This window comes from Heteronotia binoei, chromosome 5 (assembly GCF_032191835.1).
Source record: "Heteronotia binoei isolate CCM8104 ecotype False Entrance Well chromosome 5, APGP_CSIRO_Hbin_v1, whole genome shotgun sequence".
NCBI lineage: Eukaryota > Metazoa > Chordata > Lepidosauria > Squamata > Gekkonidae > Heteronotia > Heteronotia binoei.
In genome coordinates, this window is record NC_083227.1 from 31,566,342 (window position 1) to 31,582,857 (window position 16,516).

At 45.5% G+C, this 16,516-nt stretch overlaps 1 protein-coding gene across 2 annotated transcripts in view; it reads right to left on the bottom strand.

Annotated features, from left to right (window-relative positions):
- PRRT1 (proline rich transmembrane protein 1) overlaps positions 1-10,736 on the bottom strand; it is a 34,656-nt gene extending 23,920 nt beyond the window's left edge. For both annotated transcript variants that reach the window (XM_060238216.1, XM_060238215.1), the window contains exon 1: positions 10,682-10,736. In XM_060238216.1, coding sequence (XP_060094199.1) covers positions 10,682-10,700 — 19 coding nt within the window. In that variant the 5' untranslated portion in view covers positions 10,701-10,736. The remainder of the gene's footprint in view (positions 1-10,681) is intronic.
- Positions 10,737-16,516: the final 5,780 nt, after the last annotated feature.

A 16,516-nucleotide genomic window follows, 5' to 3' on the forward strand; every position in this document is an offset into this window, starting at 1 on the left:
CAATACCAGCTTTCTTCCACCTCACAAAAGCAGGCAGGGCTTTAGAAGTCCCAAACTTTTTATCTCGGGGGAGCACCCATTCAGAAACGGCTGCCTCTGGCATTGGAGGATGAATGTCTTGGAATTGCCCATTTTTTAGAACTGCCCAACATGATGTGATTCTTTCTACCTTTCCACCATGTCCACAGCAGCCTGTATTTGTTGTGTGTGTGTGTGTGTGTGTGTGTGTGTGAGAGAGAGAGAGAGAGAGAGAGAGAGTACACTGGAAGTCATGGCGACTTCTGGTGACTGCCCCCTACTGGAGGGCTGGATGTTATTCAGAGAGGGGCTGAATAGAGCCTGCCCCTGTCCACCCAACTGCTGGTATTTCCAGGAAGTCTCCCATCCATGTACTTGCCAGGGTCGGCCCTGCTTAGCTTCCAAGATCTGATGAGATTGGGCTTGCCTGGACTATCCAGGTCAGGGCATGGCAGCCTTTTTATTGTGCTGCCCATTACCTGTTCACAACATTTAAAAAACGGCCAGAGGCTTGACAAATATGACCATTTCCAGAAACCTTGTCACAGACCCTGATTGTATCAGTGGCCAGAAAATTTTATTTTTACCATTTCAGAAAACAATTATCCTCAGAAAGGTAATTGTGAATCGCTGGATCCTTGCCCAGAAATAAATCGTGCAAGGTGAGGAAGGGGCAGCTCGTTCATTTGCAACATTTCTATGGGAAAATTAATTCTAAGCTTGGACATGCTGACATTATATAGTTGTAGGCAGGGCTTTTCTTGTAGAAAATGTCCAGCAGGAACTCATTTGCATATTAGGCCACACCCCTTGAGGTCACCATGGTTTCACACAGTGCTTTTTGTAAAAAAGGAACTCATCTGCATATTAGGCCACACACCCCTGATGCCAAGCCAGCTGGAACTGCATTCCTGTGTTTTCCTGCTCAAAAACTCATTTGTATATTAGGCCACACCCCTGATACCAAGGCAACTAGAACTGTATTCCTGCTAAAAAAATAAAAAGTCCTGTGTGAGGCAAACTAATCTTTCTGAAAGTGCTTTAGTGAGAATCTCAGAAACTGTATTTCGTATAGACAGGCCTCATTTTGGGCAGGAGCTCACAGGAGCAGAGTTCTGGAACCTCTAAATTTTATTGTGCTCTTTCTTTCTTACCTGCTTCTCAAATAATTGCTTCTGAGCTCCATTCTTCAAACCTCCTGGGAGAATTTTGCTGAACTCTATGATCTGACAAACTTTCTAATACTTTCCCCCACAAAAAAAGAGAAAATAACCAAAACATATAACGCAGACAGTTGGAAATCTTCATCATGCCACTGTGGCCACATAGAAGAAAGTAATGTTAAAAGTATGATGGGAGTATGGGTTTCTTATGATAGTTTGGCTGGAAAGCTCCTGGATTACAACAGATTTCCAGGCAACAGAGATCAGTTCACATGGAAAAAATGGCCACTTCGGAAGGTGGATTCTATGGCATTATACCCCACCGAAATCCCTCCCCTCCCCAAATCCCACCCTCCTCAGGGTATACACCCCAGATCTCCAGATATTCCCCAACCTGGAGCTGGCAACCCAATTTGATTGGGATATAAGATTTTTCACTTGGCCTCTGGAAAAAATAAACTTCTGACTTCCCTTCAGTCAGAGGGTTAGTAACTCGTATAGCATGGTTATTGAAGAGAATAAGTATCTCAGTAATGTATTGCTTTGGAAAAGGCAAAGAGACCCTTATTTTCCATGTGCTTGTTTGAAAAGGAATGCTTTCCTTATGGAGGAAGGGAGATGTAATACAGCATCACAGCCCTTCACTGTGTTTCCTTGGAATGAGTGGCTCCAAAAGACACAGCTTTCTCAATAGTGGCACCAAAGTTATAAAACTCTTCCTAGAACTTTGCTTCGCTTCCTCAGAAATGACTCTGCAGCTCCAGAATCAGCTGGTCTTGTTTCGAAGGCTTGGGGGAGGATAAATGTTCTTGCAGTTGATGTCATGTTTTGTCTGAAGGCTATAATTTCTTGGGGTTTTTTACATTGCGTTGTAAACTACCACATTTCAAAAAATAAGAACGTAAAAGAAGCCATGTTAGATCAGGCCAATGACCCATCCAGTCCAACACTTTCCGTCACACAATGGCCAAAAAACCCAGGTGCCATCATGAGGTCCATCAGTGGGGGCAAAAGCCCTTCCATTGTTCCTCTCCCCAAGCACCCTGAATATACTGCCCCAGACAGAGAGTTCCAACAATACGCTGTGGCTAATAGCCACTGATGAAACTCTGCTCCATATGTTCATCCAATCCCCTCTTGAAGCTGGCTATGCTTGCAGAAGCCACTGCCTCCAGTGGCAGTGAATTCCATGTGTTAACCTCCCTTTCGTTGAAGAAATACTTTATTTTTATCTGTTCTAACCTGACTGCTCAGCAATTTAATTGGATGTCCATAATATTATCCTACCCTCTCCCCCTGATTGGGAACAGGGACTGGGAGACCTACGACGCTTGCAAACCACACTCCTTGCAAGTCCTGGGCCCGGCTCATCAGGAGAAAGAGGGGGCACCCCCAGGCAGGGTGTCGCTGTAGACAGCCGCCTACCCCACGTACTCCCACACCCCAGCTCTGGCAACATTATCTTAGTTTTGAAACCACTGACCTGGGAATACCTTCTGATTGGAAGAAAGTTGCCAGCCTCCAGGTGGGATCTGGGGATCCCCTGGAATTATAGCTCATCTCTAGACTGCAGAGATCAGTTCCCCAGGAGGAAACAACTACTTTGGAGGGTATGGCATTATGCCCAGCTGAAGTCGCTCCCCTCCCCAAACCCTAGCTTCTTCCCAGCCTCCACCCCCATATCTCTGGAAATTAGCTAACCTTGATTGGAAGGATAGAAGCGGAGTACGGTAACTCATGCAGAGTCACAGCGAGCAGTCTCCTCAGAGGATGGCTAAGCATTGTGCCTCTGCATCAGAAGAGACAATGACCTAATTGCACCGGAGGCAGAAGTATGGTAGATTTATCCTCTGCCAGCACAGCCAGAGCGGAAGGAAATAAAACACGAAGCGAAGAATAATGCAGAGGCACAGTGGGCAGCCGCTTCTGTGGGCAGGCACTCGGGGCACATAGCAACTGTCAGTGATCAAAATAAGCAGCCTTCTCGCAGCACATTAATAACTCTTGCACAGGATACAGGTTGGAGGGTTACTGTCCTAATTGGCATCCCAGCTCACCAGCCAATGGTTCCAGCATCCACAATAAGACAGGCATCGAGAGGGGTCGTTAACGAGAGCAGCGTGGGTGGCAGGGCCCGGGTGTGAGCACTGGGCTTGAAATAAACCCCTTTTAATGGCTTTTGTTAGCGAGAGGAATGCACTTTGGGGCTGCTCTCAGCATCCGCCCGCATTCACCTTACCTTCTCTATGTATTGTATGATCTGATCGTTTTGTCTTGTGGATGCAGGAAGGACGGAAGCTGTGTATTTCTCTGCCTGCCTTCCCTGAAGTCATCCCCCCCATCCCCTATTGTTTGCACTTTTTATATGCCAGGCTTATGTTTTATTTCCTGGCTAACAATGCCTTTTACTCAGCGGTACTTCTGGGCCCGAGTTCCATGGCAATAGGTTTCTCTTTAATGGGAAGGTTAATCTTATTCCTTGCGAGATAGCAAGCGGGAGGCCCTTAATCGTGCCTTCAGTGCGCGTTTCGCTTTTCCTGTCGACCGCAAATGGTAATGTGCGCTCCTGAAGCACAGTAATTTAGTTTTCAGTGTCTTTGGGGACTGAGAAGGCCTAATTGTGTACTGCTTTATAGGGACTTCTGGCACAGGTTTGTCGAAAGGTTGCATGCTAACGAGTTCTCTGAGCCATATTTGGCACCCCTTGTCTTGACGCAGGGTTTTCAAGTAGGCGGCAGGGTGGAGACGTTTCTCCCCTTAGCTGAGAAAGAAAGGGAAAAATGCAATCTAACAGATGCATTCTTTGGCATCTTGAGAAAACCGGAAAAGAAATGATGAGTGAGTGGGGATTGCAAGACAACGCGGCTGACATTTCGATTCATTTGTTCCTAGGTCTGTAGACAACACCCTGACCTGGGTGGCCCAGGCTAGCCCGATCTCAACAGATCTTGGAAGCTAAGCAGAGCTGACCCTGGTGAATATTTGGATGGGAGACCTTCAAACAATACCAGTGTCATGATGCAAAGGAAAGCAAAGGCACACACACCAAATAATGCACTTTCACTCCACTTTCAGTGAACTTTCCAACTGGGTTTTACCATGTGAACTGGCAAAATCCAGTTGCAAAGTGAATTGAAAATAGAGTTATCAAGTCCTGCTTTGGCTGTAGCAGTGGAGTCCACACACAGGGTGCGATGATGTCACCCTGAAGTGACGTAATTGCACCAGGCATGTCATGCGGGGAAGCTCTAGTATTTGGGGTAAAACTTTATGGTACCATAGAGTTTTTACCTCAAATGCTAGAGTGTCCCCACGTGATGTGTCCAGCATGATGATGTCACTTCTGGGTGACATCATCATGCCAGGCATGTCATACTATGATGGAGCTCTTTGGAGGCGGGGATTCCTCCAGTGGCCTGCTCCATGTTAGCAGATTGGGGGGGGGGCAAACCCAGGGAAACCCTGCCCCCAGAGGAAGCTTGGCAGCTCTAATTGAAAGTGCATTATTTAGTGTATATGAACCTTTTGCCTCTGAACCCAGAAACCCCACTTAGCTTTCATGGCTAACAGCCAATAGAACCATCCTTCGCAGATCTGTAGCACTCTACCTATTTTAAATTTCTCTAAGCCAATGGCTATCACAGCACCTGAATAGTAGTGAGTGAAGCAATACTTTAATTTTGTCATGCATTTCTCACTGATCAGTTTCGTATTAGTCCTGTTCATATGCTACAGTGAACACATGTACATATCCCACCTGTACTTGTGTACATCTGTTTTTAATGCTTCTTCACTTTTTGAATTAAACTGGGGACCAGTACCTGGACAAATGTAGGGTTTCACACATTTAACTGTACATGCATTGACTGCAATGTGAGAATTACTTGACACATATGCAACCTAATCTACACTGTACATAGATAGTTCACATGTGTTCACTGTAACATGTGAACAAGGCTAGAGTGACTTGGAGTTCTAAGATTAGCAGAGAAGAAGAAAATCTTCTACATTAATATTCTATAACCCTGCATAATTTGGTAGACTTCTGTCATGGCACCCCTCAGTTGCCTTTTTCTCCCCCTAGATGCTTTATCTTTATGGGACAGGTTCTCCATCCCTGTGATGGCTGTTCTTTCCAGAACTTGTTCTAGCTCTTCAGAATCCTTTTTGAGATATGGAAACCCCAAAACAATATGCCATAGTCCACTAGTGATTTGTATAGGAGCATTAGTACACTGACCATTTCATTCTCACTCCCTCTCCTGATGAACTCGGGAACACATACTTCATTTTGAAAAGGAGAGATTTTGGGCCTCAAATCAGCCTGGAAGTCTTACCTCTGAATGGGTGTCAGCTGGACGCCACTTCAAGGGGGAATGGACCCTCTGTATTCCATTTATATTCATTTCAATAAGAAACTCATCTCAGACCAAATCATTACCCAAAATCGCAAAGAGCCAACCCCACAACAGGGCTGGCTCTAGAATGTCTAGCACCCTAAGCAAGGCTAACTTCTGCCTCTCCCTGCACTGATAATGTCACCAAGCCACATGGGGGGCACCCAATTTGGTACCCCCAGAAGGCCGGCACCCTAGGCAATCACCTAGTTTGCCTAGTGGCAGGGCCGGCCCTGCCCACAACACTTCATTCCCTCATTCCACCCCCATCCCTTGGGCAGTGAAGGTAACCAATTCCTACACGGCTGTCTCAAAACAGTGGTCCAAACTCTCTCCTGAGGCAATTGCCTCTGACTAATTATAGGGTAAGCCTTTAAGGTGTGTTGAATTCTCTAGCCTTTAATTATACTGTATATATTTTTGTCCTGCTTTTCCCCCTCTCAAAATAGTGGTTTTGTGCAACTTGGGAAGATCCACCCCCAGGGAGAGCCCATAAAGCATGTCCTACTTTTCAAGGTCTCTAAGCCCTTGGTCATATTTCATCCCGTTTTAATCAATATTCAGTCCTTTCTTGGTCCCAACTTTGGTGCCCTGCTTCTTTCACCATGGGTGTGAGACACACTTTATGCATGATCTAGGAAGTGTGGTAAAAATTTTAAACAAATAGCACAACCACAAGTTCCCAGTCAGTGTTGTATGCACCATTCATTTGTGTGTCATACATGAAGACTGCAGTCCAAACGGAACATAACTGATGGTGTCTGCGGTATGTATAAGCAAAATATGTTTTTCTCTCCCTCACCACATACACAGAGTGGTCAATCGAGATGTGGCCCAGGACACTCCTGCGTAACTCACACAACACATCCCCAACACACAGGCACCCCTCGCTCTGCAAAATAGGCCATCCCTCCAGTGGGTGCGTGAAATTCCGTTAGCATTTTTTAGGTCACCCTGCTTGCGCCTGACTGCTTTCTATTTATAGAGGGGGGAAGAAAAAGAACCCTGTAAGACCAGGGAGAAGGGGAAAGAGGGGATATGAGTAGGCAAATATGAGTGGACAAGAAGGTATGGGGGACCTAGCAACAGTATGGATAACTTGATGCCATTTGGTTCCAAAGGGGAGAGAGACCACTGGGATATAAGAAATCTCACTGTGGGCTTGAATTTACTTTGCAGGCCCTAGGCTGCTTCTGCCTCTGTCAGCCTATAAATGGACAACTGTTCCTTGCAGCAATTTAGTGAGAACAACAACAAAAAAGAAATGGGTTATGAAGTACTGACTCAGAGGGCTAGATAAGCCAAATGAGGCATGCCTAGCTTCTTTAGTACCTTTGAGGGATGTTGTTAGTCTAACAGTCTCTGGGACAGTGCAGTTTTCCAAGAAAGATTTCTCAGTGATGGGTTGGATGATCCCACCAGATTTTTGTGCTTGATCTTGCTCAGTTCCCCTTGTCACTGCAGTAGGATTGCCAACTTCAGGTGAGGAAATGCCTGGAGATTTTGGGAGTGGAGCCTGAGGAGGGTGGAGTTTGGGGATGGACAGGACTTTAACAGGTATTCCATGTGGCTCTCATAATCTGAATCTCGGGCAGCTCGAGAGCTCCTGGGATTCAACTGATCTTCACGAGACAGAGATCAGTTCACCTGGATAAAATGCCCACTCTGGAAGGCAGGCTCAATGGCATTCAAGTCCCTTCACCTCCCACTCCAAGCCTGGCCCTCCACAGGCTCCATCCCTCAAAATCTCCAGGTATCTCCCAACCAGTGTTCCCTCTAAACTGAGTTAGTGTGAGCTAACCTCACAGATTTTTAGCCTCCAGTTCACACATTTTTGTCTTAGCTCAGGAAGGATGACCCCAGAGCACAATAATTTATGCAGTAGCTCACAACTTTAATGCCAGTAGCTTGCAACCTTAATACCAGTAGCTCACAAAGTAGAATTTTTGCTCACAAGACTCTGCAGCTTAGAGGGAACATTGCTCCCAACCTGAAACTAGTAACCCTGTCTTAGCTAGATGAACCACTGGTTTGATCCAGCAGGGCTCTTCTTATGTTTATGTTAAACCTATTGAGGGAAAACAAGACAAAAACCCAGTGGCACCTGAAAGACTAAGAAAGTTTATTGTGGGATGATTTTTTATGAGGAAGACTGAAGAAGTAAATTCTGCCTCATGAAATCTCATGCTAGAATAAATCTGGATAGTCTTTAAAGTGCCTCTGGACTTCCATTTTATGTTATTTCCTTCTTCTATAAACCATAACCTAAACTAAATAATCAGGGCACCTCCCCTACAAGGAAAAACTAAAGAGCTGAAGCTTTCAAATTAAAAAGAAAGTGAGAAAATGAAAGCTGACTAAAGGGAGATACTCAAGAAGTTTGCGACAATGCCATATGGAATGTCAGCATCAAAACAGAAGACCTGTCACAGAGACAATCAGTAAAGATGACCGGCAATACTCGCAGGGCAGACCAAAGCAAGTATTTAATTTAAGTACATAATTAATTTGTGAAATTAATCACCACAGGACATAGTGATGGCCCGATGCTTAAGAAATGATCAAGTATAGTCAGGGAGATGTTTATCGCCAACCATTTGCCATAATATGCTAGGAACAAAACCAAAGGAGATAGCCATTACTATCATGCCACACCGGAGAACTTCCTAGGAACACTGTTGAAGGATGTGCACAGATGTAGGAAAGCGGCAATCTGTGTACCTCCAGTGAAACTGTATGCTAAAAAGCATATTTGAGAGGGGACTCAATGTACTGTAGACAAGAGCGTACTGTAGGCAGGAGTGTATGTGAAGCTAGTGGGAAGGGATGTTGCCTAAATGAAAACCAAAATTGTTTGTTGAGTGAACTATGACACTGTATAACAGGATGGAATGCAAGGGGTGTGACAAAAAAAGTGTCTTTTGGAAGTTGTGCTATCTGAGGTTACTAGCTCTGGGTTAGGAAATCCCTGGTGACTTGGGGGCAGAGCCTAGGGAGGCATAAAGCTGTAGACTCCACCCCCCAAAGCAGCCATTTTCTCCAGGGAACTGATCTGCGTTATCTGGAAGATCAGTTGTAATTCTGGGAGATCTCCTGCCCCTACCTGGAGTTTGGCAACTCTAGGTGTGAATGTGTAATGGGTATCCACAGAGGCAAGTGGGGACTTTGTCCCCCATAATAAATTTACTTATTTTAAAACATATTCTGATACATCCACACTTTCAACTAATCAACAACAGGTCTACGTGAACAGGGGTCCCCCCACCCCATTATATCTACAGACACCATTATATCTGCAGACGGCCTTTGTGAAGGAGGGGGAAATTCAAAGGTCAACTGAGTGAGTTTTAAAAATTATGGCAATGGAGAAATTCAAGTGAATTGAGTTCTTAGGTACCTGTGGACTTCAAACACATTGAATTCCACCTTTGACAAAACCTCATTATGAAGTGCTTGATTCAAGAATGCATGACAGGGCCAAATTTTGCCATTTTAGGGTTGACCACTGGCAGGGGATGGGGTGTGTGTGTATAGGGCTGCCAGCTCCGTGTTGGGAAATTCCAGGAAAGCTGGGGATGGAGTCTGGGAAGGACAGGGATCTCAGTGGGGTACAGTGTCAATAGAGTCCCCTCTCCAAAGTATCCATTTCTTCCAGGGGAACAGATCTCTGCAGTTTGGAGATGAGGTGTAATTCCAGGAGATCCCCAGGTCCCACTTGAATGCTGACCTCCCTTGCTATTTAACCAACTAAAAGCTGTACACTCTCACTTCCTTTCTAATCCCCACACAGAAACAATGGAAGCCAGAATTAAGAAACTCTAAATGCTCTGAACAGCTGTACATTCTACAGTACAGTTAATGTCTAGCAAATCCTCTACAAAATCCTCAATCCCGAAGCATGACTACACAAGCAACTAGGACACAAACCTTGTTTAAATACAGTCCTACACAACCCAGAGCAATCGCGTCATTAGATCCGCTGACACACAGTCTCACACAACACCCTGGTTCGGTTCTCCCCTCAACACGCATCCAAATACCATCAGCTTCACATCCAAATCACATTATGTTCCTCCTCCCCCACACTTAATACCCAGACACACACACACACACACACACACACACACACACACAGTCTCTCCTGAGCGCAAATTCAGTCAGACATTCTCTCAGGCACCCTTTGAGAAAGAGGCGCAAGCAGGTCTGCCGTATTGTCTATATGTCATCGCATAATTATCTGCTCTATCACCTATCAGACCCCCTAAAATAGTTTCACACTCTGCGTGACATGCACATACTGGACCACAAAACTCTGAATGGATAGCATCACAAATCTGATGGGCACACATTTGCCCAAAACACCCTCCCTCTGCCACACGAAACGCCACAACCTCTCACACCTCCATGGTGACACACATACCATCATCCACATGTCTGTAGTTTATCTCAGTGACCTCTGGGGAGACATCTAGTGATGTTACTCGCACACATGCCCAGCCCCATAATTAATGGTGGTCAAAACACACCCAACCTCCTCTTTTCTTTGCTTGGCCAGTTATAGAACCCTTTCTCATATATACCTGACTATAAGGCTCCTGGGTTCCTTTAGAAATGTTCATCCCTCACACCGTTCCACAAATACAATCCTGCCAATTCAATAGCAACATAGAAGTGCACTGCTTATGTACCAAATACCCCCCACAAACTGTCCTCCTCTTGTACACCAATGCACATAATGTATTCCCCCACTCTACCCCAGAGCTGCATCAGAGTATAGCACCAATTTGCACTCCCCCAACACACACATTTAATTTAGGGCACATAATGCACACATATATGTCCACAGTATAAGCACGGCCTCCTGCCCACAGCCTCTCACAAATGCACTCTCTTCACAATGCACATATACCAGGATTCACACGATCTTCCCCCAATCCTGCATCTCTGCCTACCCCCACGCACCATTCACTCGCTGACACATTGATTAAATAATGTCTCCACACACACACACACACACACAAGCCAGGTTCTAACCTTTCGCCCACCTACAGAGATACCAATTGCAGAATGATCATTCAGAACCATCCTCATTGTCTTTTTTACCTGCTTTCTCAGAAGACATCTCTGCTGCTCTTGACGTGGCTTTTACTGAGGGGGGTGGGGGGACCCAGCAGTGAGAGGAAAAAAAAAAACCCTCTACGTCACCCCCCCCAGTAAAACTCCCTCCCCGCCTCCTGTCTGCTTTGCCCCTCTCCCTCCCCTGAACGAGCCACGCGGTCGTTTGCCTGACTGCAAAGATGCTCTTCCCAATGATGAGGAGCAATGGAACAGAAAAAGACACACACAAAAGGGGGGGAATTTAAAGGGACAGGCAAGCCTCTTGCTGTCCTTAAGGCGACCACACAATATGAACACAGTCTTCACGGATGCCTCTCAATACCAATCTTCAGAATCCCCCCCACCTATGCCCATAATATACAGTCACCACCATCATTCCCGATTGGGGGGGTTGCCAGAGCTCCTTTAAGGGCCAAAAGCATTCAAAAGCAATCCACACAATACCTTTTTCCTTCATGACAGCGGTGGCCGAGTACCCTCAAAATAGGGCAATTGCAGCTATTGTCTTCAGCAGTTCCCACCGAAGCTGCCAGCCACATAATCTATTTCCTGCGCACGTATTACAGAGCCCCTGTGGTGGGTGCCTCATTTAGGAGTCTCAGACTTTAAAATAAACCTAGAAGTCCAAATCCCTACTTAGCCATGAAGCTCACAGTGAAGGGGTCTGTCACATTCTGTAGCTTACTGTGCAGGGTTGTTTTAGGGAGAAATGGGAGATAGTTGATCCGCTTTTGCTGTTCTGGGTTCCTTGGAGGGACAGCAGGAGGGGAAATGCAATAAATTTGGCCCTACCACATGAGGGTCTGTGGAATTCATATATGAACATTCATTTCTCCATGACTACAACTCTAACTTACAAGTGACAAAGGGTCACACTGTTCATTGCCCCAGTTGAGAGGAGGAAGACAGGAAGAGGAGATTGAATTTATACCACATCCTTCATTTGAAAACTCAAAGCAGCTTGAAATCTCATAGAATCGTAGAGTTGGAAGGGATATCCAGGGTCATCTAGTCCAACCCCCTGCATAATGCAGGAAAATCACAAGTACCTCCCCCTGCCCTCCCTCTCATGACCTGTTCACAAAACCTAAGTTCACAAAACCAGCATTGCTGGTTCACAAAACCAGCATTGCTATCAGAGTTCACAAAACCAGCATTGCTGTCAGAAGGCTATCTAGCCTCTCTTTAAAAACCTTCAAAGGAGAGCCCACCACCTTCTGAGGAAGGCTGTTCCACTGTGGAACTACTCTAAGCTGTCAGGAACTTCTTCCTGATATTTAGCTGAAAACTCTTTGATTTAATTTCCACCTCTTGGTTCTGGTCAGATTTTCTGGGCCAACAGAAATCAATTCTGCACCATCCTCTATATGATAGCCCTTCAAGTACTTGAAGATGATCGTATAATCTCTCCAAGCTAAACATACCCAGCTCCTTCAGCTTTTCCTTGTAGACCTTGGTCTCCAGACCCCTCACCATCTTCATTGCCCTCCTCTGGACACGTTCCAGCTTGTCTATATACTTTTTACATTGTGGTGCCCAAACTGAACACAATACTCTCGGTGAGGTCTAATCAGATCAGAGTCGTGACACCATCACTTTGTGCAGTCTGGACACTATACTTCTGCTGATACAGCCCAAAATCATATTTGCTTTTTTAGATGTTGCATTACACTGCTGACTCATGTTCAGTGTATGGTCCACTAAGACCAGACCCTTTTCACACGAACTATTGCCAAGACAAGTAGTTCCTTCCCTTCCTCTCCCCACAACAGACACTATGTGAGGTAGGTGGGACTGAGAGAGCTCTGAGAGAACTGCTCTTGAGAATGCAGCTCTTTCAAGAACTGTGACTGACCCAAGGTTACTCAACAGGTGCATGTAGAGGAGTGGGGAATCAAAGCTGGTTCTCCCAGATTTGAGTCAGTGCACTTAGCCACTACACCAAACCGACCAGCATAGTGTAGCATCAGACCAGGAACTGTGAGAACCAGGTTCAAATCTCAACTCCACCCCTTCTGGGAAATCTTGCCACGTGAACTTGTTCACACTTCCAGCATAACCTACCTCATTGTTTTAGGTGGGTAATCGTAGTGGTCTGAAGCAGCTGAACAAAATTTGATTCCAGTGGTACCTTTAAGACTAAAGAAGTTTAATTTTGGGTATACGCTTTTGTGTACACTTCTTCAGATACATTTGAATGGAAATTAGCAGTCTATACGTATAGAGGGTGAGCAGTAAACTAGCATACAGCATAACAGATTCAACCTGTTTGGTTCTTGAATCTGTTAACCATCTTCATTATGCAGTATGCTAACTTACTGCTCAACCTATACCTAAATGCAGGGTTTTTTTCCCTCATGAGGAAACGTGGTGGAACAGAGTTCTGGACTGGAAACGTCATGAGGGGCCCCCATGTGTTTCTCCTTCATTTCCCTCTTGAGAGTTTTGGCACCTTTTTTTCCAGAAAAAAGGGCCTGCCTATATGTATGGACTGGTCATTTCCATTTCATTGTATCCGAAGAAGTGTGGGTGCACACAAAAGCTTACACCTTGAATAAAACTTTGTTGGTCTCATGGCTTTCTTATTTTAAGCAGGAATGTACAGGAATGCAGTTCTGGCTGACTTGGCATTGGGGGAGTGGCCTAATATGCAAATGATTCATGCTGGGCTTTTTTGTAGAAAAAAATGTGAAACAATGTCTACGTCAGGGGTGTGGCCCAGGGCAGGATCTGGTGGGGCAGAGGGGGGTGCTAGCCCTGGGTGCCACCAGAGGGTTTTTTTTTTTGACAAATTAGGTATGGAGTCCATTCTATTCTATGGGTCCATAAAGGGGCATCATTTTTAAATTTTGCCTCCCCTCAAAAACATGTAGATCTGGTCCTGGTGTGGCCTAATATGTAAATCAGTTCCTGAACACACACACACATATATATATATACGGTATATGAACATATGAAGCTGCCTTATACCGAATCAGACCTTTGGTCCATCAAAGTCAGTATTGTCTTCTCAGACTGGCAGTGGCTCTCCAGGGTCTCAAGCTGAGGTTTTCACACCTATTTGCCTGGACCCTTTTTTGGAGATGCCAGGGATCGAACCTGGGACTTTCTGCTTACCAAGCAGATGCTCTAACACTGAGCCACCGTCCCTCCCCAAAACCTGCTGGACTGGTTGGTCTTAAAGGTGCCACCAGACTCAAACTGTGTTCTGCTCCCTCCCTCTAAATGCACAGGATCAGCATTGATCTCAGATGGCCATGTAAACAGGCTGCTAGAGGGCCATCAGACAGCAGTGTTGATCCTGTGAACTTAGGGGGAGGTATTTGTGAGTTTCCTGCATTATGCAGGGGGTTGGACTAGATGACCCTGGAGGCGATTAAGTTAAGCTTCTTTGGATCCACACTATGGAGAACAGTGGAGTATAAGCAGGCTCGCCAACCTCTAGGTGAGGCCTGGAGATCCCTCAAAGTTGTGATTTCCAGGCTACAAAGTTCAGTCCCCCTGGAGATGGCAGCTATGGAGGGTGAACTCTAGGGTATCACATCCCAGTCAAGCTCCCTTTCCTTCCTGAAACTCTACCCCAAATCTCCAGGAACTTCCCATCCCAAATCTCTAGGGATTTCCCAAGCCAGAGCTGAAAACCCTAGATGTAAGAGAACTCAACCATTAAAATCAAGCACTGATTGTGTGTGTACAAACGAGGCACCACATGTCTGCGAAAAGGCCAAGTTCTCCGACTCTGCCGCTGCTGCTTTATCATACAGGTTTCTAAATGCATACTATTCAAATGCCATCAGAACTAAACATCCCATAAAGGAAACCCCCAGTCTTGTTTTCCGCTGCAGTGTATGAAGCTGCGCTGAAACTGCAGTATAAGTGGGCAGGAAAAGGATAAAATATTTCACCCACATTTATAATTAAGCTCAGAGCGCTTGTCTAACAGTATGGGGATTCCATCAAAACATGTCAGCCATACTGAAGGGAGACAGTACTGTTATTTAGGACAACTAGTGATGGAAATAATGCAGGATGCACATTTGAGTCACAGAGACCCAGTCTCTACTGCCCTTTTATCCAACTCTTTGGCTAAGGTGTTCCTCAGCTAGGCGCACATATTTCGGCTGTTCACCATTTTACCTTCACAACAAGCCTGTGAGGTAGGTTAGGCCAACGGTGACCAGCCCAAGATCAGCGGACAGTTTTATGGCCAGCAGAACACTGTCTATTCCAAGACAGTGAATGAAGTGAGTAAAAGCAGATCATAAATAAGGTCACGTCATGCTAAGAATTCCTTTAAAGGCATCCCTTGTCTTCTACAAAGTAGATAAAAATTTGTATCAGTGCAAAAATCTGTGAAATGTTGAAAATGCAAGTGATAATCTTTTACTCCCAACACAGATGGCTTAGAAAAGTTGAAGTACTCCCAGAATATTTTCAGTTCTTCATGATTCAAAATATTTGGCCACTGTGAGACACAGAATGTTGGACTAGATGGGCTATTGGCTTCATCTAACACGGCTTCTCTGATGTTCTTGCACATACATGAGCTGGATCCCATGATTGATCAGCAGATGGTCATTGCTCTTCCTGGCTTTCCCCTATTCCCAGTAATCATTTCCAACACCGGGGGGGGGGGAGGGGAAACCTACAGTGAAACAGCTGATCTGACCACCTGGATCCATGCCATGTTAACACTGAGACTTGACTTCCATAATGCACTTTACATAGTTCTGCCCTCAGAAGCTCAACTTGGCTATTATCAGGAGCTAGACAGACCATGCATAGTGCTCCCATTCTGCACTCACTCCATTGTTGTTGTTCAGTCGCACAGTCAAGTCCGGCTCTTTGCAACCCCATGGACAAAGTCACGCCAGGCCCTCCTGTCTTCCACCATCCTCCAAAGTCTGATCAAATTTGTGTTTGTTACATCTGTAATGCTGTCCAACCATCTCATCTTTTGCCGTCTCCTTCTTCTTTTGCCCTCCTGTCTTTCCCAGCATCAGGATCTTCTCCAGTGAGTGCTTCCTTCTCATTTGGTGGCCAAAGTATTTGAGCTTCAGCATCTGACCTTCCAGGGAACAGTCTGGGTTGATTTCCCTTAGGACTGACTGATTTGATCTTCTTGCAGTCCAAAGGACTCTCAAGAGTCTTCTCCAGCACCACAGCTCAAAAGCATCTATTCTTCTGCGCTTGGCCTTCCTTATGCTGAAGCTCTCACAGCCATACAATACTACTGGGAATACCATCACTTTGACTATACGGACTTTTGTTGGCAGGGTGGTGTCTCTACTTTTTATTATACTGCCCAGGTTCACCATAGCTATCCTCCCAAGGAGCAAACATCTTTTAATTTCATGGCTATAGTCACCATCTGCAGTGCTCTTGGATCCCAGAAATGTGAAGTCTGTCACTACTTCCATGTCTTCCCCTCACTCCACTGACTGCCCATCATTTATTAGGTTCAATTCAAGGTATTTGCTACCACATACATAACTGGTCCCTCATACAGGATCACCTCTCCTCACCACTCCTCTGCAACAGCTTTGCTTTATGTGAGCAAGACCTTCTGTAGGTGCCAACCTGCAAGTGGGAAAGCCAACAACTGCACATACATGTGCTTTCTCCATTGTGGCCTCCACCTTGTGAAATAGCCTGTCTGAGGTCAAGAAAAGAGCCCCGTGGCGCAGATTGGTAAAGTGCAGTACTATAGTCCAAGCTCTGCTCATGACCTGAGTTCAGTCCCAGCAGAAGCTGGGTTCAAGTAGCCAGCTCCAGGTTGACTCAGCCTTCCATCCTTCTGAGGTTGGTAAAATGAGTACC